The 20,611-nt window shown below is 41.5% G+C and overlaps 2 protein-coding genes across 7 annotated transcripts in view; both read right to left on the bottom strand.

Moving 5' to 3' along the window:
* The window catches only part of chd9 (chromodomain helicase DNA binding protein 9), an 87,586-nt gene extending 77,537 nt beyond the window's left edge, over positions 1 to 10,049 (bottom strand). For 4 of the 5 annotated variants that reach the window (XM_053866675.1, XM_053866676.1, XM_053866677.1 and 1 more), the window contains exon 1: positions 9,742 to 10,048. The gene's annotated coding sequence lies outside the window, so the exon portion shown is untranslated. Of the gene's footprint in view, positions 1 to 9,741 lie in introns of all 5 variants that reach the window. The other variant, XM_053866681.1, reaches the window with a different exon arrangement.
* Positions 10,050 to 11,196: 1,147 nt separating this feature from the next.
* On the bottom strand, positions 11,197 to 19,781 carry aktip (akt interacting protein). Of its 2 annotated transcripts, none has more exons than XM_053865397.1 (10): positions 19,633 to 19,781; positions 18,876 to 18,996; positions 16,461 to 16,672; positions 16,060 to 16,124; positions 15,115 to 15,215; positions 14,720 to 14,808; positions 14,538 to 14,636; positions 13,828 to 13,935; positions 13,025 to 13,085; positions 11,197 to 12,224 (listed from the first exon to the last, which is right to left on the bottom strand). In XM_053865397.1, the coding sequence occupies exons 2-10, from the start codon at positions 18,975 to 18,977 to the stop codon at positions 12,117 to 12,119; spliced, it is 945 nt and encodes a 314-aa protein (XP_053721372.1). In that variant the 5' UTR covers positions 18,978 to 18,996; positions 19,633 to 19,781; the 3' UTR covers positions 11,197 to 12,116. The 2 variants fall into 2 exon arrangements, with proteins under 2 accessions (XP_053721372.1, XP_053721371.1); XM_053865396.1 differs by having other exon boundaries at positions 18,876 to 18,999; positions 19,633 to 19,765.
* Between the last annotated feature and the right edge of the window lie 830 nt (positions 19,782 to 20,611).

The raw sequence follows: 20,611 nt of genomic DNA, 5'->3' as shown, positions 1-20,611 counted from the left end.
ATTGCGAGTCTCTGAATCTATGGATGTCATGTCAACGATGGCAATGTTTTCTTTAAACATTGCGCTTCTCTCACAGCAGAGACAGAGGAGGTCATAAATCATCAGATCAGATGTCGGATTGGTTGATAACAAAAAGCCCAGGTACCAGTGTTGGGACCATAAAAGTCGGATTGGTGCATCCCTACACATCAGTGCTGCAGGAGCTCACCATCCGCTATATGCAGCCACGACCCGCTTCTGCAAAGGATTCCCAGCATGTAATAAGTGCAATGAAGAGAGAAGCATCTTACATCCCACTATTGGTCAGCATTTCTCAGAAACACCTCATCACAGAGGACATGCTGGTTGTATCCAGGGGATCGCACATTGACCACGCTTGTGTTCGGGTCATCACCCTCACATCCGGTTTCGGTCGTATTGTTTCAGTGGTTACAGTCTTTTCAGTGAATCCACAGTACCTACACCTATGACACACTTACTGTAGCCAGTATGTATTTGATAACAGCAGAAAGGACTACTTGGGCTTGTTAAGGACCTTATCACTTACATGGTGCTACTCACTGGACTTCGATTTTGACAGTGTTTTACACAAAACTATCTATAGATTTACAGTGAAATAGAGGAAGCACAAGTGAAACAGTTTAAAAATCGCTCAAGTGTCCATGCAGACACTTCAAAATCACAGGTAATGGCAATGTTAATGAAATCCAGGACGGTCTTTGATGTGTACAGCAAAGCAGCTGGTGGAAACCAACTGCCAGCAACCAGCAGGTGCTTCATCCTGTACCCCCTCCCTTTCGTCACATGCGAAACGCACCTTAACCCCTCTAGCCCTTCAACTGACTGCTCTGACACGATTGCGTGTGGGGAGGTGTAGACAGCTGATAGAGTTTCAGCAACTAGGAGAGGAGGAAGAGGAGGCCCTTCGTGGGTGTGTGCACTACAACCACAGACCGACAGGAAGATGATTGAAGCTTACTCAGGTCAGTCATTATACTGACTGGCTGCCCTCCGGAACAAAACAGACAGTTGAGGAGTGTGAAGTGGAACGATAAAACACATTTAATCCTTTTGCAAGCTAACCGTTTCTTCTTCATCTAAGCTCATTTCAAGTTCAATTGTATGAGGGGCCTCTAAGCTGGATAAGACAAAATCCAATTCTTTTAAAAAGTTACAGCAAAACAAAGTACATTTCACAACAACATTGAGATAAACATTATGTCTAAAGTGTATAACGCGGGAGAAAAAGAGTTTTGAGGAAATACTTGTCCTATCTAGTCACCCTCACTGAAATCCCAAATGTCTTGAACTCTGACTCAAACTCTGCTTCTTGTTTTATAGCTAGTGACTCTCAACCCTATATCAGGGTGGCCAACCAGTCCCAGGCTAAAAGCCACACTTTTTTCAAATTTGTAGGCTCAGGAGCCACGGGATGGCTAAGTCTGCATTATATCGTGTCAGTTCTCACTACTGTCTTATACAGTTTGTCTTTCACTCCAGCAGCGGCTCTTCTGTCACAGATCACACCTCGCAGTTGTCTCCACCCATTCAATCCTACCTGTCCTCCCCTTTTCACCGCTTTAAAATCTCAACCCATCACTCTGTACGACTGGTTCTGAACACTCATTTAAATTAACTTCCTCTCCTCCCTCATTTTCACTTGACAATAGCAAACAAGAATGGGCTGAGAGCTGATGCCTTCACTCCAGTGGTTCTCAAACATATTGCAATTTTTTTTCTGTGACAATGACTCGGTTTTCGAACGTCCCAGACTTCGAACAAATTGGAGTTCGAACAAAAACTTTGAGATATTTTTTCCCTTCTGATTTCGAACGAAAATCCAGAACTTGAACGCCCCAGAAAAAAGCCGGAAAAAAACATAATGTGGGCGGGGACCGATCAGCGGACACATAACGCGCTTTGTTATTGTGTATAACGCAGCCTCTGTATGCAGACGTGTCCCGTTAGCTACATTTACTGACTGTTTCTTCTTCATACTGAGGTGTAAAACCTTTCCTGTCTCCGCACTGGACCGTGGTAGAGTGTCACAGGGGAGGTGCTCACTCTCCACACCTCCGAGGCTGGAGCGCTCACTCCAGGGTTTGATGTCCTGTTGTGGGCTGGAGCTGGGACAGGGATGAGGCGAGTCTGGGACAGAGCTAAGTTACTTGGTTTATGACTTTGTCACAGCCAAACTGTACAGAACAGTGTGTCTCCTGGTCAACAGAGCTGCTGATCAAAAACGCAAGTTCAAATGTCAAATTTATTTTTTTTTTATCACTAACTATATCAAAATATGTCAAGGACTCAATGCTGGATTCACGGTGGTACAATGGCAGGAAGAAAGTTCAGGGTCCAATCTCTGGACCTTTCTCGATGGAGTTTGTATGTTCTCCCTGTGCCTGCGTGGGTTTTCTCCGGGTACTCCGGTTTCCTTCCACAGTCCAAAGATTTGCTTACCAGGTTAATTCGACACATAATTAGACATACATACAAAGTCAGTTAACCAGCGCTTAGTTCTGTTCAGGGTTGTGGGTAGTGCTGGAGCCTATACACCCTGGACAGGTCGCCAGTCCATCGCAGGGCACACACACCATTCACACGCACAACTAGGGGCAATTTCATGATTCTATTTATTTTTTGGACTGTAGATCCAGCACAGTCAATATAAAATAATGTGATTACACTGTTTTAGCAAATAAAACATCTTTGAACGGATTAATACATTACAATTAGAAGATTAGAAGTTACTCCACTCATGTTCTGCGAGGAAAACTACTATTCCCATGTGTGGAGACTCAACCGCGCAAGTATGTAGTAAACTTGGATTAATGAAATAATATTTCTCCAAACAGTTGCTGGACCTCCCATCCACCAACTTCTATGGCTACTTGTCAAGTGACAGCCGTTTCCTTCCCCAGTCTGATACCCGTGTCCACCACACATGGAACCAGTCATAAATATCAAGGCCAGATACTGTTCCAGTAAATTCTCCTTTCAACAGCTGGTCAGCCACCAATCTTCTAACTCAGTGTATCAATGTCAAAATCTCTGCCAGTGTTGTTCATCTAGTCAATATTAACCACCTATTATATAGATGTCTTTACATTAGCTTTAGCTTGAACAGCTTCAAACGCTGCATGGTCAGCAGGGTGGCAACGTCCCTCCACAGCTTATTATGGCTTTGCATGTCTTACATGTTGCGGCCCTCCGCAACTGTGAACTAACTCCACACTGCACAATATTGTAACAGAGTGACACGTGCGCTTCCTATGGTCGTGGAACACTGGGGGGGTGTGGTGTGTCTGGTTTTTTGTGTGATCATGTGCAATTGTACCGCTTGTGTGTTTTGGTCAGCTGCACGTCCGTCTATGCTTTGTTGGTCAGCTGCACGTCCGTCTATGCTTTGATAAAGGACTTGTTCCGACATCAAAACCTGGTTCCTGCGTCGCTACAAAATGTTCACTGGAGCATGCAGTGGATGACTGTGTTAGATGGGTCGATCATCAGATGGGATCGGTTTCCAATAAAAAGGAATCGACCGATGCATCGCCAACAAATTCACAGGTTTCAAGTATGGTGTAAGTATTTTTCAAAATCTTTACCTTTCACAACAATGGTGAGGTATAGGTGGTCAAAGGAATTGTGGAGTGTGGAATTTCTTTAGGTGACTTTACCATGAACCACAAGTCAGTCAGCTCAAATGTAAAGTATCCAGTCCAGTAAAATCATCAAACTGGCAAGAGCTGGTTTACTACCTAGTCGTAATAAAACCAGCAATAACGGTGAACTTAGAACCTAGCAATTATGGTGCTGGCATAAAAAAGATACAAGCAGCCAGAAGAGATTTTCAGTTATCTGGCTCTCCCCTGATAGAGTGATGCATCCGCGAGCAAGCAAGATAGATAACAAAAAAAGGTTTGTTAGGGAACAGGAAGAAGTTTATTTCAATCAAACAGCAACTCCTCCACTTCAATGTAGTTTCAGAGTGAATGATACACCTCATTATGTCTGCCCTCTTTAAATGTACTTTCTATAACCAGACATAGTAAGGATTCCGCCACATATAAACAAGCGTGGTGCAACACCACGGCTTAAACGAGGGCCACCACGCTTTAAGAAAAATGATCTCACATGATCAGGACATCAGAACACACAGATAACACAGCAATGTTTTCTGTGTGTTTTTCATGGAAAAGTCCCATAGGAAACCTCAATGACTGAAGTTCGTTGCTCACGGAATTCAAGCCATGGACATGACTGCAGACTACAGAGAAGTCTACTTCTCATGATTAACAACTAGCTTTTCTTTATTGTTTCAAAAAATCCTAGCGGAAACCGTCATCTCTTGGTGAATCACAAGTGCTTTTTTTCACGACATATTTTGTTGTTGATAAAGTGATTATGGGCCAGTGGACAGGTCTCTTCGGGTTTGGTAGGTTTCTGGTTGCGGTATTTACCTTTACTCCGAAGAATCTCTTTCTCACTGCCACTCTCTCTATAGACTTTTAACAGATGAGCAAGGTTGAATGTGATCCAGGTCTGCTTATTTACAGCGGCACTTCTTGCCTGTCGTTCAGGCTTGAGAATCTTGAATTTCATAAAAAATCCTTTGCACTCTCAGCAGATTAGCCCACCGAGTCTATATAATACATTTCTCTTTGCACCCCACCTTCCCTGTCCATGATTAGGTTCTCCATAAAACCTAATACTGTAAGCTTCCATGTTTTCTGGCTTTAACAAGGATTTCGTCATATGGTCAATTATTTTCACATTATTGATGTTTGTCAATGGAAAAGCTAAGTTGTTGATTTCTAGTTCCTGTTCTTGCACCTCACCCTTGAGAAAGACCTATGGTGAACTGATGTTTTCCCTTTTATTAATTTCCTCCTTGAATGTGGCACTTTCCTAATGTTGTTGTTTGTTTGTTGGTTGGTTTTTAACCGACTCACTGATTATGGCACTTTCCTTTTGTAAACTTAGAACTTCCTTGCCCAATGTAGCCATCTTCATTTTGTCTTTGCTTTCAAATGTCTTCCTTTCTTCATGGTTTTAGCTAGGATTTTGAAACAGGGAATTCAAAGCCCCGCCCCCAGCCCATTCACCTCCCAACACACCATGTCAATGACTGACTTAGCCACTTGCTTTGTAAAAAAACAAACTGTAAACATTTGTAAACATCTCTTGTACAAAAATGCAATTTTATAAAAACAAACATCTGAGTCAAATAATTGTAAACAGAGATGAACACTTTCAGATGCAGGAGTCTCCTGAGCAGCTGTTTTATATATATATATATATATATATATATATATATATATATATATATATATATATATATGGAGTCCTCTGATTAAAAAGCTATGAGTTAGCTTTAGTTTATCTGCGGTTTCCTCCTGTCATTAGCGTCAGACATCCCATCAATCACATTGCTTCCGCGCCGCAAGTGTGGCAACTCACAAGATGCAGATAACCACGTGATTATGCCGGTAAACAAATATGGCAGCCAAGCTACAGCTGCAGGAGGGTCGAGAATCAGTGAATTTCAATCATATTCAGCGAAATTACTGGGCGGAATTTGGTGTGATGACCCTATCAGTACGGCCTTATACAGGCACTAATAATCTGACATTTAAGGAGTCCTGCTGAGAAAAAAAACAGGGCGTCCATTTTTTCATGTTTTGCAGCTCAGCCTTCATTCTAAGATTGCGTTCATACTCTCCTGCTACTGCTTTTGAAAACGGCTTTGTCTGAACTTCTTTTTCAGTTTGGTGGGCCTCATTCTGGATCTCCGGCAATTTGTGACTATTATCATATACTGTATATATATATATATAAACCCAAGAACTAGGCAATATGGCCTTTGTTTGTAGCAAAAAAAATGATTTCTGATTTTAATCAATTTGTTTTCCTCATCTTAAAAACAAACTCTAACCTTAACACTGGATACTGATTTCTGTAAACAACCGTGCCTGTATACAAGATGGATTACCGTGCAATTGTAAACAACAGCTAAAATAAAGCATATTGGCAGCAGTTGTTTATGCAACGTACAGACAAACTCATGTTGGACTGTGGAGCGTGTCTCCATTATAAACAACATTATGCTTGTAAATAGGTGAATTAGAGATGGGCAATGTTTCACATCTCTTTGAGAACCCTGTTTCGTTTGTTATCTTTAGATTGTGTTTTGCCAGTATTATTTTGTGGTTATGTTGTGGATGTGTCAGACAGAGAGTGCTGTGAGATGTTAGCTTCGTGGCCGAAGTGTAGCGTTAATATATACAGTAAGATCGACATCTGTTCAACCACGTCAGAAAACGTATTTGGATCACTAGATCTAACCAAAGCACAGCTGACTCAGAGCCTCAGTAATTACTAATGTCATTATTGAGAGCATTTTAAGAGTATATGTTTTGCACTATGATTGTGACCTCGGGTCCTCCAGACTCTCCACGCTGCTGTGTTGAGACACTGGAGGCAATGTGCCATGCTGTCATGGTCTCAACATAGTCATGTAAGCGAAGTGAGCACATAACTTGCAAGTACGCCGCGCTTGCTTATCGAAATTAGCGGCAGATCTTAAGTTGTCATTTAGGGGACTGTTTTCACAGTAATTTGAGTACGACAAGTTATCGCTCATTCCTACTTGATGCACCAAAAAATGGTGAGTAACATAGCAGCTCAAGTTGATGTCATCATGGTTACTCATACATTTTTACAATTTGTTGGCTACGTCTTGCAGACAGTGAATGAATATGAACGTTATATGAATCATTCAGTCCGTTCCCTATCACAAATGTCCGCCAACATTGACATTCTTTATTGTTCAGGATCATTTAAGTCTTAATAAAGGATTAGAGAGCAGACTAGGCCTTCACACAGTTTCTAGTGATTCAGAGTTTTGGGTGTATGTATCTGTCATACATCACTGGCACGTGCTGCTATTCACTGAAACATTGTGGATTATCAGGAACCTTTTTGGAACAGGCGATATGGCAAAAATATCGTATCACTTTTTTTTTTTAAATAATGAAATCCCGATGCTGATTTTATCACGATTTTACATGTATATTTGAGATTAGTTTGCATACACACTTTGGCATGTAAAACAGTCCTAAAGTGGGAAAAAAAACAGATCATTTAGGAAAAAGCACAGATTTTGCCAACAAGTGCAAAGGACCTAAATACAACAAAGGGAAACAAAAACACTCTGGTAAAGAGCAGTCTTGCAACATGAAAGATTGCTTTCTATAAACATGGAAGTGACAATAATATCCCTGAAGATATGACGATTTGTTTTCATCAACAGTCATTTTAGCAGAATTTAAGTGCATCAAAACATTCTATAGTTTTTTTTTTATATTTTAAAGGGTCAAATGAAAATGCAAACTATACTGTTTTGAACAGAATATAACTGCAATGTCTGGTTATTGAACCAGATGATGAACGGTGCAGCAGCTTTAGAACATACTACCATTCCTATCACAGACTGGTGCCCTACAAACTTTCTTTTGCAACATATGATTCTAGTTTTGTCGAGTTAACAGATATTTCCATAAGATCAATTCACTCTGACTCCTTCACAACAGTAATAACAATTTTGGTTGACATTGATAGGCCACAAGTGTCAATAAAGCTTCAAGTGAGCCGTGGTGTTAGCCGTTAGCACTGCAGACAAGGAACACTGTCCAAATCGTACATGAGCGAATATAATCATGTCGCCCACCCCTAGCGATAACTTACATCTCAAGATAAATGTATCTGCACACGTGTTTCCCAATTCCCCTACATTGAAGACTATGGTGAGGCCTCCATGGCCTACAGCGCCGCTGCGCATGACAGCCTGCACCAAAATAAAGTGCAGAGTGACTGGAGGAGTTTGATTCACGATCGTAGTTTAAACATATTTTTAACACTGCTCCAGAGGATGTACAACCTTAAACTGTTTTTGGGTAGTCAAGGTAAATGGGGAGTTCTGATCACTCACAAAATATTGAAAACACTTGTCGTGTTGCGGACACAGTCAGTGTTCTGCTGTGTTTTGACACGGAGTTAAACTTCAACAGACCAGGCAAGTTCTAATGTCTATTTCTGGAAGTTCCAGCAGAGAACAGGGGTCAACATGAGCACCCTGACTAGTCAACAGCTTCATGTGCCTCCAAACTGCAGCGCAATGTGTATTCTGGCACCTTTTAATCTGGAGCTTCTCTGGAATTTAAAGCAACGGAAGCTTGACTGTTGACACATCCATGACCAGTGTCCTGTATATGTTCCCCATCCAGAGCACGGAACAGGTCCATTCAGGTCCCAGGCATATAATGTGTCAACAGCTAAATAGCTAATTCGACAGTCAGCTATTCTTAAAGAGAGGAACACAACCACTGACGTGCACAGATGCAGTCAAGGAGGACATGCAGAGAAAAGGTGTGACGATAAAAATAGGTGTAAGGAGGTCGACTTGTCTGCGGTAACCACTTTTGGGAAAATGTATTGGGTCTCTTTATACGATTTTTAGTTAGTAACCAAGACAGTCTTGAAAACATGTGGCCAAAATGGGTTTTCTCCCTTAAAAACACGAGGAGCTTCGCCATCCAAGGGTGGCAAAAATGAGGAGTCGGGTGTGGCGATTGAGCAGGAGTATGCTGCCAGGGAGGACATAATGGTTGACCAGGGAATGTGTCTCTCTTATCTCAGGAGAGGGAAAGCTCACTCTGGGCGTCTCAAATTCAGCTTCTGCCCCAGCAACCTGGCCACAGGTTGGGAAGAGAGAGGGGATGGTTGGGCGGATCACATGATTTAAGGGGAATAACGGCTCAGCTGGGCTATATAAAGAAAACGTCAATCTCAAACTAAACAGTGTTTGTCAAGTAAACCTAGGTTTAAGTCTCAATCGCCATCAAAGGAACACTGGTAGCATTGATGCTTCACTGCCGACACACTGCAGACCAACAAAAACTGAAGTTTTGTCGTCAATAAAACCATTTCATAGACACATGGCAATCGATTGTTGTGACTTTGCTGAAGTCAAAGCAGTGCTGTTTGCAAGTGTTAATATCAAAGTTGGTCAGACTATGCACCGGTTCAGTCGAGCTGCCTGGTTAACACCTGTGTCCACACTGGACCCAGACTCTGAAGTCATCCTCCTCATCCTCACCCAGCAATGGCTTCACCTCCCCAAAGATCGGAGGGGCAGCCATGTGTTGCTCCTCAATAACACAACGACCTGCCGCGAGAGTGAAACGCTCCGGAGAGACGTCAAAATCGAGTGGCGTCTCATCCACTTTGATGGACCACAAGGTGGGAAAGGTGTCGTGACGCTTCCTCCCTGATGAAGAGCAGGAGGAGGAGGAGGAGGAGGAGGAGGAGGAGGAGGTGGAGGGCGGAGATGGACAGAAAGGTCGACACTGATGGTGTCCGTGACAATTCTCGCCTTTTCGCGCCCACTTCCATTTTTCCTATCATCTCAATAAGGTCGGTCGCTGTCTGTTCAGGACCCGAACCACAGACTTTAAGGACTGGTGCGACGAGAGACGGTGGCAAGTGCACGCACTCAAAGTCTCGCAGGAACTCCGGTCCAACTGATAAGGACAAGTTTGACAAGTCAGGAAGATGGTCGGTGTGTCAGCAGGCAGCTGAGGCGACTGTCACCACGTTTGACAGCTCCCCGTCTGAATGAAAGGCAGCCAAACACGCACACAACACTTGGGAAATCACATGGAAATCAAGGCCACATCTTACCGGAACCCAGGCGAGCGACCGCGCACTTTCCTTCAGAGTGTTTTAGGCGAACTTGTTGTTAGTTGTACTCCTGCTGACGACCTGAGCTCAGCGGCTCGAACGCTGCTGCTGACGTCACAGTGATAACACCTCATTTGCATATTAGTCACCTCCTCTCTGATTGGGCGGCCGAGTTTCTCATTTGACGCCTGAAATCAATCTTCCATTCAAGACCGGAGGCATCGTTTCCAGTTGCCGGCCATGACGAAGCACCCGGCCGCCGCAGGAGCGAGAAGTGTGGCTTTAACGACTCATTTGTCACAGCCTCGTGTTGACACGGACCATAAGATGGCCGCGCACGAGCCGGAGCCAATCAGATCAGGTCTTACTTTGGCACATGGACTGAAGTGGCTCCTCTGTGACAGCGGCGCCTGACATGGAGGCGGTCAGTGCTGACACCTAGTGGCCAATCAGCATTTCGCTCTTCTCACAGGTCAAGTCGTCTTTGAAGGGTCATGCGTTATGTCACTTCCGCGTAGCGTGCTCTCGGTCGTGCCTGCGGTCTCCGGCGTGTCTCCGGTCTCAGGGGTCAAAGGGGTCAAGTGTCAGTGGGTCACCTCAGAAAATTACATCGACAGAACATCGGTGTCCTGTTCAAGAGTACCTCTTAAAGGCAGTGTTAACAAAATAGCTGTTGGGAATTATTGGAAACAGAAGAAGAGCTCTTGAATTGATGCAGAGTTAAACACAAAAGTGGCAGGAAAGTGCCCCTCAGGCAACAGATTCCAGGGTCCCATGTGACCACTGCGTGTCTGTGATGGGCTCCGCTGCTATGCTGAGGTGGCACTTTTCCCAGCGCCACACAAGCAGTTTGGAATGAACAGGAAGCCGTTTGCTCCCAAGTCTGATTTTCATTTTATAGGTGGCCTGCTGAAGCTCCCCCGGCACACTCAAAACAGTGATGACTATTTATCATGGACATGTCAAAATATGTGTAATGGTGGTGATGTGCGGTGTGGGGCAGTTAGTGATGGGTTCATAAGCTTTCATGGAACAGTGTCCGGATTGTCAGAGGCCTCCAGATGGCACTGCCAGTTGTAAAATGTGTGGGCTTGAACTACTCACTCAGGGGTGGGCAAGCCAGTCCTCGAAGGTGGGTAAACCGAGTGCCTACTCGGACATTCCAACCAACAGAATCATTTCCTCCCTGCATCACTCTGAGTTACTGTGCTAACTTGACCGAGGATTCAACAATGTCAAGAAAATCAGTGGCTTCACAGGGAGTTGGATAACATCCTAAGGAGGAGGACTGCAATCTTGCTTCCAACCGGGTTCTCACTGTTGATTCGTAAGACATTCCACAGAAAATCTTTTCACCCACCTTCCGCTCTGCTGCAAAACAATGCCTTGCCCATCAACTTCCATCTTATCTTAGAATGACTTACAATTTCAGCGGCAACAGAATGAATCAGTCCATTACTTTCGCAACTTTATTGTTCACCAAAGAAGCATTTTGAGATTTTTCATCTTTGCAGTCATTTTAGCCACAAACCGAATGGATCTCCAACAAAACCATTAAAACCAAATTACAAAAAAAGGACCAATTGCAGGTGAAGTGAATCACATGAACCCAATATGAAGACACCAGCGTGGACTTCGTGGTGCCGAGTGATTAGCCCCAGACTTATAAAAATACATCTCAGCATTAAAGGGGATGTGTGCAGGACATGATGAACAGTATGATGAATTAAAACCGTAAATCTATGATTGAACACAAATGTCGGACGCTCACCTCAGAACAGCATCCACTATTTACACATCAAACCTTTAAGAATTCCAACAAGACTATAAAATCAATCTTAAAAAATAACAAAATAAAACCAAACCTGTGTATTTATATATTATCTGTAAGTCACAGGAGAATATAAAGAAACATCGGCCTAATAAACAGATTAGAATGAACAACGTAGTTAACCTAACCGGAACAGGTGGAGTTTGGAACGAGCTGACACAGAAGTGACCGATAACATTCCAAGTCTGAGACATCAACAGTCCTGAGCCCAGGTTCAGCAGGGAGCAGATAAGCTCATTTTGGTATAAAAATCAACTGATCTAACATGTGCATGGATCCCAGAATCGAAATGAGGAAGCTGTTTTGATTGCACCACAGCCTAAAATATAGACATCCATTTGTCATCTTTGATTTACATATGATACAAAAGCTTTGCTAGCTTACACGACAGCCGGCTTGAGATAGCTACAAAGCCTTTAAAGCTGAGCAATAACATACATTTCGAGGTCCTCCCAACAGATTCTCATCTCATCGGCTGAGACTAGTCAGATGCTTGGCTGATGAAGCGAGTCCCTCTAGTGGATGCTGCAGTGACAGTACAAGTTCAGCTCTGGGGAGACGAGTCGTCTTTGCTGAACGGCTGTGTTGTTCCCGGCTTCACCCAAGACAGCCCTGACACCTGCGTTCCCTTCTGAGGATCATCAGGTCGTCTCTGCAAGCAAAGACAAGGATTTGTTAGGAAAGAGGTCATCGCATCTCAAACGTGGAGAGAAAGCACAGCACTCCGGGAACTGACCAGATGTTCTTACAGCATGTCCTTTAAAATGTGTAACTAAAGATGCTGCCATACAACAAAACATTTATGGGGACAAAATAAAAAAAAAAACAGGGTGCTGCAGTGAGGTGTTCCATTAAAAGCAGCACAATGTGACTAGTTGATATTTTCCCATCCTACCCTCTTCATTGAATCAATGTTATCAAATCAATCGTGGCGTATGGATTTCTAGCTGTCATTAGAATGATGTAACTGCACGACTTCCATTCTTCATACTTCATTCCGTCATGGCTGAACGCAAGATTTCGTGGTGAACAGTACAACATTTAAGAGAGAGACACAAACTGCTGAATCACAATGTAAGGAAGTTTACACATAAGGAAAGTGGCACCTTCATCTTTTTCTGTTCTATGTTCTTGTTAGTGTTAACTGTTGGTAAAGCACTTTGTGAACATCGGCCTGAAACGTGCTATCTGGGTCAATTGGTCCCCTCGAATCAAGATGATGAATTTTCCTGGTTTTCCTTCTCACAGGTGTCTGATGAAGCAGTGAATCAGATATGTTAAGCAGAAGATCAGAGAGATGATGACAAAGAAAATGATATAAACACGGTCACCATCATATGAGTGTTCTGTGTATGACGCCTTCATGCTCATCTTAGTATTTTGAGGCTTGAACAACTATCCAGCCTCATACTGTTCCAATTTAAGAACATACTACACAAACAAACTGCTTACTTTGTATGTAAACATGCGTTCCTTTGCTTCTTCGTGTACAGCTGGATTCCATGGAGAGAAACTGTAATGACAACGTAGAATTGGAGGAGACAGTTTTAAACATGCCATTTGACAAATATTTTATATCTTAGGTAAGCAACATAAACAGACTCAAATTCATGATTTGAAATATCAGAATAAAAGTCTCAACCCTTCAGGCGCCAAACGGACATGCTGTCACTACATCGCTGAGTCAGTGAAATTGTCCTCTTGCTCTGTCATGGTCCTAATATGCAACTACAGCCTCCCTCTGCTTGACCACTGGATAGGTTTGTGCTCACTAATTTTGCTTAGAATTAAGTTACAGGGTCGACCATGTGCTCATGTAAAGTAGCAACTGCATCAGGCTCTGTATTTATGACCTGGTTTATTTAAATTCAGAGATGTTGCCTGTCATATTTTACAACAATGGTGCTAAAAGGGTGAACCATGTTGCTTAAAAGTGCGTTCCAAGACAGGGGACTGGTTGTGTATGAGCCAGAGCTTCGAATGTAGCAGTGAGCCACAGAGACTAGAATGAGGTGAGTGGTATATTTGCGCCTGAGGGCCATTAATAACAGACAGACTGTCTAAGTATATTCTGTCCTCTACGTATATTTACTGTATGCTGTATGTTGGTAGTAAGCCAACTCACACAGAGATTAACGAACAACCAATCCGAAGAGAGAGCAATACTTCAGCAAGCAAACCTTTATGGAAATGGATCTCAAGCGCCTGCATGGAAGATGACAAACACTTGCCTGGTATAGAAACATTTCACCTACCATATTGCGTAGGGGTCATCTATTTTGGGCTGGTCAAAAAGATGACTGTTGCATAGCTTCACACTGTCCACCACTTTGCTTTTGAACAACTGCACATCCTTGTCATACCTGAGGAGAGAAAGAAAAGCTTTATTCATTCATATATTTATTTATATATATGTTAGGGGTGGGATTAGATTAAAAAAAAAATTAAGTAGTTAATGAGAGAATTTTGGCATATTACTGAATCAAATGATGGACCCATACATACATTTAAACAAAATATTGTTTATTTTGCATCAGTTTGACAATAGCACAATAAATCACAATGGTGGCTATGTTCAAGTTTTGATATCACCTTATTTAAACGCAAGGTCTTTTAATGTCTTGAAAATATTTGCATAAGAATTTCAATTTTATAACACTATTTTTTTTGTTGGAATTAATCATAATAATGTTGTAATTAAGTAATCGTAATTACCTTGTTAAAGTACCACCACTAATATATGTCCATATATTGAAATTGACCAATGGCTGTTAACAAAAGAACGATGGAAAAGAGAAGAATTTGGAGGGAAAGAATGTGCCCATGAACGAAGAGGGAGTGGAACACAGCAAGATCACTTTGGGGATGAGAGGGCAACACTTCTCAGGTGAAGGCAGAACACAGGCACAATGAGGAATGTGTGTCCAGTGTCTTAAACGATTCACTAAAAGAGTGGAAGACTCACAGCACTGCAGCTTCAGGGTTTAGTGGTTCTGTGGTGTTGATCTTATAGAAAACAGTGCGTGCGTACATGAGGACCTGCCAGATGTGGTTGTGGTTTCGTCTAAAAAAAAAAAAAAAGGGGAAAAACAAAGTGTCATGGAATCATGGCATCATCAAGCACTGATACAATGCCGTGGAACACACCTCCATTTGGTGAAGGCTCTTTTCAAGTCAAGCTCCCCGGACACAGGATCGACAAGTGGATGGAAGACCGGAATATCAAAGACTAATTTCTAGAAAGAGGACAAAGTAGATAAATCCCTTCACTGGACAATGTTTATGGCTAGGAACAACAAGGTCCTACTATGGTGATGAATCCAGCGAAATCTTCAAGCTACACTTTGACCTGTACTTCTACCACTTCAGTTTTGGGTTTAGTGAACACCTCCAACTGAATAGATTCTTGATCTACTAAGCCAGACCCTTATTCATCCTGCTAATGGTACATTTAGATAAAAACACAGGCATAGACTTGACAGTAGGCAGCCATGACTGTAATCCGCTCGTGCAACTTGAAGACAAAAAATATGGCGACTCACAGGACACTCTCCATCAGGATAGTTATCAGGAATATACACAGTGAATTTGAAGACTCCATCCTGGTACAAGCCATGTCTGATGAATATGACACCAAACCACACTGGAAAGAAGAAAGAAAAATGTTCCACTTAAGCAACTGTGCAGCAAACACTAGACAGATCTTACACCAAGGAAATTATTCCACAGCATTGAGGACTATCTCCTCACTGCCACTTATTCAGTTTACACATTTTGGTGCACAGAACACTCATTTCCATGTCGCATTTTCGGCTGAACTACCCTTCATTCACGAAGCAACTCTTGTTGAAATTACTACTGTGAACTACAGTTAAAAATAATTGGTGCAGTTGATGGAAAACACCTGTAAAAAGCATGATTACAAATTTAAAACACTGAATATTACTTGTGATCATGCAAGAATGGAAAAAATGAGCACAGAACAACCATTCATTTCATTTTTGTGCAAATGAAAATAGAAGCGGACAATGAAATCTGTTTCAAATAAAAGGCAGTGAATAATGACATCAAAGTAAAGTAGTCATATCACAGCGAGTATTTTATTAATTAAAAAAAATGTTAATTTGTGTTTTAATCCAAGGGATGAAACACTCGCACACCTCAGCAGATGTCGGTTCCGAGCAGCAGTGAATGGACCGTGCAATCCAGCAATATGTGCACATGGCTTTGTTTCTGGGATTTTGAATTGGAACGTGTTGTTTGGCTGAATTGGGCCATCGCTGACATGTGAGCTGATGTGCGGTGCCAGAAAAAGCGAGCTCTCTATTCACACTCAGAGTTAAAGATGAACATGCGATAAATGTGTAACGTCATGCGTTTTCGGTTGCACAATCTACCGACAGCCCTAAAATAACATTTAACCAACCTTAAAAGAGTAAACATTTCAAAGAATAGGCAAGACGATAATCACAACTCATTTAACTTACTCAATGCAGACTTGTAGGATGGCTGGACGTATATTCCCGGGAGCTTCTGCTTGATCACAAGAGTGCTGGGGAAGGTGACATGACAAGACTTTTAAGTAGCAAGGATGAAATGCTGCGATTTATTTAGCACATAAAAGAGGACAGCAAATACAGTATGCAATTTGAATTTTCAAAGCATCCAGGACAATGTGGAAGAATGTCACATCATGACTGTTGTGTGATTGAGTGTGTGTGATGTCTTGTGTATGCTGTTGATGAAACAGAGCATAGTGACACTTGTTCATGTCAAATATTCTCTACTGCATTCAAATAAAACATTTTTAACAATACAGATCAATATGATAATAGACTCGTAAATAATATTTACAAATATACATATAGGAAAAAAGATTTCTACTCACAACTCCGCTAGTAATGAGTACTCCAGATAAAAGGGACCGTATGATGCGTGTGCGTCTTTGGTCGACTGGATGGGAGCGCCCATCGCACTTGGCTTTGTGATGGGAGTCGCATTCTTGGGAATCGCTGGAAGCTGCTTCTTTCCGAAGGGAAGCCGGGCGGGGCTGGACCTTTGCTCTCCATGTCCAGTCTGGTCCTCGAAGTCAGATCTCTGCTATATTGGGAATACAAAATAATCCGTTCACAAAACACATTTATTCTGCTCCTATTCAAGGAAGAAGTCTGTGAGTACTAACAATCACTGACTCATTTACATTTTTTTTCAATGAAATATTCTACTTTAACATCACTATTTCAAAAGGAGTAGCTTGAAAATGGCTAGAGATGAAAGCATACTGCAAAACAATTTGACCCAATGTTTGTGATGGGAGTTGATTCACACACCTAATTTTTGCATATTAGGATTAGAGCTGCAACAGGTAGTCAACTATGAAAATAGTTATGCAGGTGGGTTCATTACTCCACTGATCATAACGTCATCGCTCTGCACAGTCGTCAGTCAGAGGAAAAATAGCTGAGGCTACAAGACCATCATGATTCAAAATGTTGTGATCATTTCACTGGAGGACACGTCTTTCACACCACACTCTGAGCAATTCAAATTTAAATATGTTGTTCCAAACAACATTCAACATTGTACAGGGGTATACAACACTAACATTATGGGTTTTTTTTTATTACTATTCACAGCGTTGACAAATCATTACGATAGTCTGTGACTAGTCAACGATAAAAATAGTTGTTAGTTGCAGGCCTAATTAGAATGTCAGTGATGAATTTCATAACTTTTACAGATGTTATCTGTGCCACTGGTGATGCGCTCCCTCATAGCTCAAGCAACAATTACGACACAGCTACAACCACCATCGTCTCCTCGACCAGGGGGCGGTTTTCAAACTCAATGTAGCCATCACTGCACTTCCTTGGACATATTGTTGTTATATTTTTCTCCACCAAGGATGTTTGACAAACTTGGTTTGCCTGTCTGGATTTGGATGCAATTTCCAGGGAAAATGTGAAATAGGACAAGGAATAAATAATTCAATTTTGGATCTGTATCACCATTTGGATATTTTTTTTTTGTTCATGATTCTTGAAAATTAGCAGAAAATGTTGCCAGTAGACTGAAGCTTGGCATAGTTTGGCGCTCAAATACTTTTCTATTTTTAGAATTTGTCTACTTCTTTTTTACATTTACCAGAAATATGTATTTTTCTAACGTCTTTATTTTACAGTATTAATGCATGTAGTTATTTCCCAAGATGTGGCTGCTTTATGAAAATTGTAACTTCATGTATATCTTTTTTAGGGACGCACAAAGACTATATTGTCACGACTATGACAGAAACGTGGACACAAATGTTAGACTAAAGTCAGAGGTGTCCGCCATATGATTATGTCAAATCGGAGCTACATCGTGGTTCATGTATGAAGTCATATATAAACGTGCACATATGCATGTTTAAATGCAGCTAAGTTGCCTGTCAATGGTGCTAAAGGGGTTAACAAATGGCCATGGGTGGTGACCACGTGGCTTGTCAACAGCTTGTCTAGAGAAGAGCAAGCAGTAAAAGAAAATGTTCTTGCACAGCCATGACAGTAGAAGCCAGCATATTGAGTACAATTATTTCAAGTATGCCTGGTATGTTTGCAGCGTATTGAGTGTAAACAGAGCTCACAAGTATGTCAAATACTTAAATCTAGCTATGACTGCATGCTTCCCAATCTCACACCCTATGGCTGTTTCCAAAATAGCGACTCTGGTTGTAATTCATGTAGGACCAAGCAAACCGAAATAGAAAAATCAAGCTAACCTGTAAGAAACATATATTTTAGACAAAAATGCAATATTTCTATCCAGGCTTTCGGTATTTCCTGTCAGGGGCTGCCACAGCACGTGTGCCTCCTTCACCATAACACGTCTTGATCGTTCTCATTTGAGTCCACTTGCTGAATCAATCGAAGACATACAATGAATTTTGCAAGGTGGCAGTTTCATATTTTAATAACAGTGTGCTAACATGGGCGAAAATATCCTTTATCATGCGACTGTTGTCTGAAATGGAAGTTTAGGGAACAAGAAAAGGGAGAAGACAGTCACTGAGGAACATTGAAGTGATAAAGGACGAAATGAAGAGGATAGGCTTCACAAGGAAGGATGCACAATATGGACTGAGGTGGAGGAAAGTGACTTTGTTCAATACTATTAAAAACAGACTCTCTGGCACAAATAATATTGAAAGAAGTAAAAAGTGTGCTCAGCATTGCTTCCCTGGAGGCAAACCCCAACTTCACAAGAGAACAATATCTATTTTCACAAGGATTGCAATGCTTCAAGTTTTGCTGGATTTACTTACCTTACGGCTAGTATTCGAAGACATGCTCCAAAAGGGGTTAAGGTTCATTACTCGTACAGAAGATCGAGTCGGCAGCCCCTTTTTAAGAAGGTCCCACAACATGTGCCATCCTGGCCATCAGCTGCTGTGATGGAAAAGAAAGAGTCATCAACTTTCTCCAGAGTCAATACTGTCGATACCAAGTGTTGCCAAGCTGTGACAGTGATGTGAAAGGGTAATTGAGTCACATTTTAGTGGGAGGAATATGTTGACTGAATGTTCTTGTCTCCCAGAACTTGTACCCCTAAATTAATCTAAGATGCTGTATTTCTGAATAACACACTCCTTTTAATCGTTGTGCAATTCAGGTAAACTTATTCTTTTACTTTCCACGAATTTCATCGCAAATTCCAACAACAAATAAGACTCTATATAAGGAGAAGTCAATCGGATGGGGTCAAACAATGGTCTGTAGCGATTTGTTTTGTATCCTAGCTTAGCTAGGTGCTAACTCGACTGCTAGCTGGCGAAAAGTTGTCAGAGCTTGACAATCCTCTTGTGTAACTATCTATTTTAAGACAAATGTGCATGTCGCAGATGGTCGACGACTAGAACGGTTCAAACCTTTGTTGCTTTGGCATTGTTTGACAGGACTAGAAGTGATCATGACATTACTCACGTCAAATGGGTTCTAAAGCTTAAATGCTACGAGAAGGACTTTGGGGTTTTGACTGAAATTTAGAGGTGACAGACTCAATCGACAGCTTCAGTGACTTACCGAATACACACAGAATCTTCGACAAGATAGTCTAGGACGAGATTGTATTGTCAAAGTGCTCAGTTACAGCTCACTTTTATTTATGTCATCCCAGGCTAGCTTGCTAAACCCTTTGACAGCAACGGGATGACACTCTAACTTGATAAGGGGCGTTTCCTCGGTCGAAGACGGGTTCTCATTGGTTATTGTCCCACCACTTCTTCAAATGATTCGACTGAACTTTAATCACGTGACTCTACAGCGACCTCCGTGAACACATCTAGAAACAGCTGATGAAACATTTGCGACGCCCAGGTTTGTCATTTTGAACATAAATGACAAATGCATCGTTTTACGACCGTTAGGATGACGTTTGTTTCATTCCTTTTTGTAGCTTGTTCATTTGTCTAACTCTGTATTTAATATTACCAAAGTTTATCCAGACCTTTAACAAACATACAGAAGGTATGAATGAATGTGAATGTTCTGTCTCCTGTAACACATTACTGTACCTGGACAGTGACTGTAACGTTCCATACCATGGCTACGTTATGACATCACATTGCATTACAGTGCGTACATTATTACATTTCATTATAGTCAGTCAATTTCGTCTTGCAATTCACAGAGATAGAAAAAAGAGAGATGAACATTTATTATTTCTGACTCGTGTCCCCACTTCCATTATTATTATTATTATTTAGATCGTTCTCGATCTACAACTCTATCGCATTTTACTAGCATCTAGTGGTGAACTCGCAGATTGCAGGTAAAACAATGTAAAAAACAGTAAACGAAAATGTTTTGTTTTTTTAATATTGAAGAAGAATTGAACCAGTTATTATATAGATGAATAATAATAATAATAATGTATTTAAACTAATAATTTAATTACATAGTAAGGCCTTTATCAACCTAAACTTAAACAGCATTAAACTGTATTAACAAAAGTATTTTTGCTGCAATTATTTTTGTGCGATTCAACATTATCATTTCTGCA

Source organism: Synchiropus splendidus, chromosome 5, assembly GCF_027744825.2.
Source record: "Synchiropus splendidus isolate RoL2022-P1 chromosome 5, RoL_Sspl_1.0, whole genome shotgun sequence".
In the NCBI taxonomy this organism is placed as follows: Eukaryota; Metazoa; Chordata; class Actinopteri; order Syngnathiformes; family Callionymidae; genus Synchiropus; species Synchiropus splendidus.
This window is presented reverse-complemented; position numbering and strand designations above follow the sequence as displayed.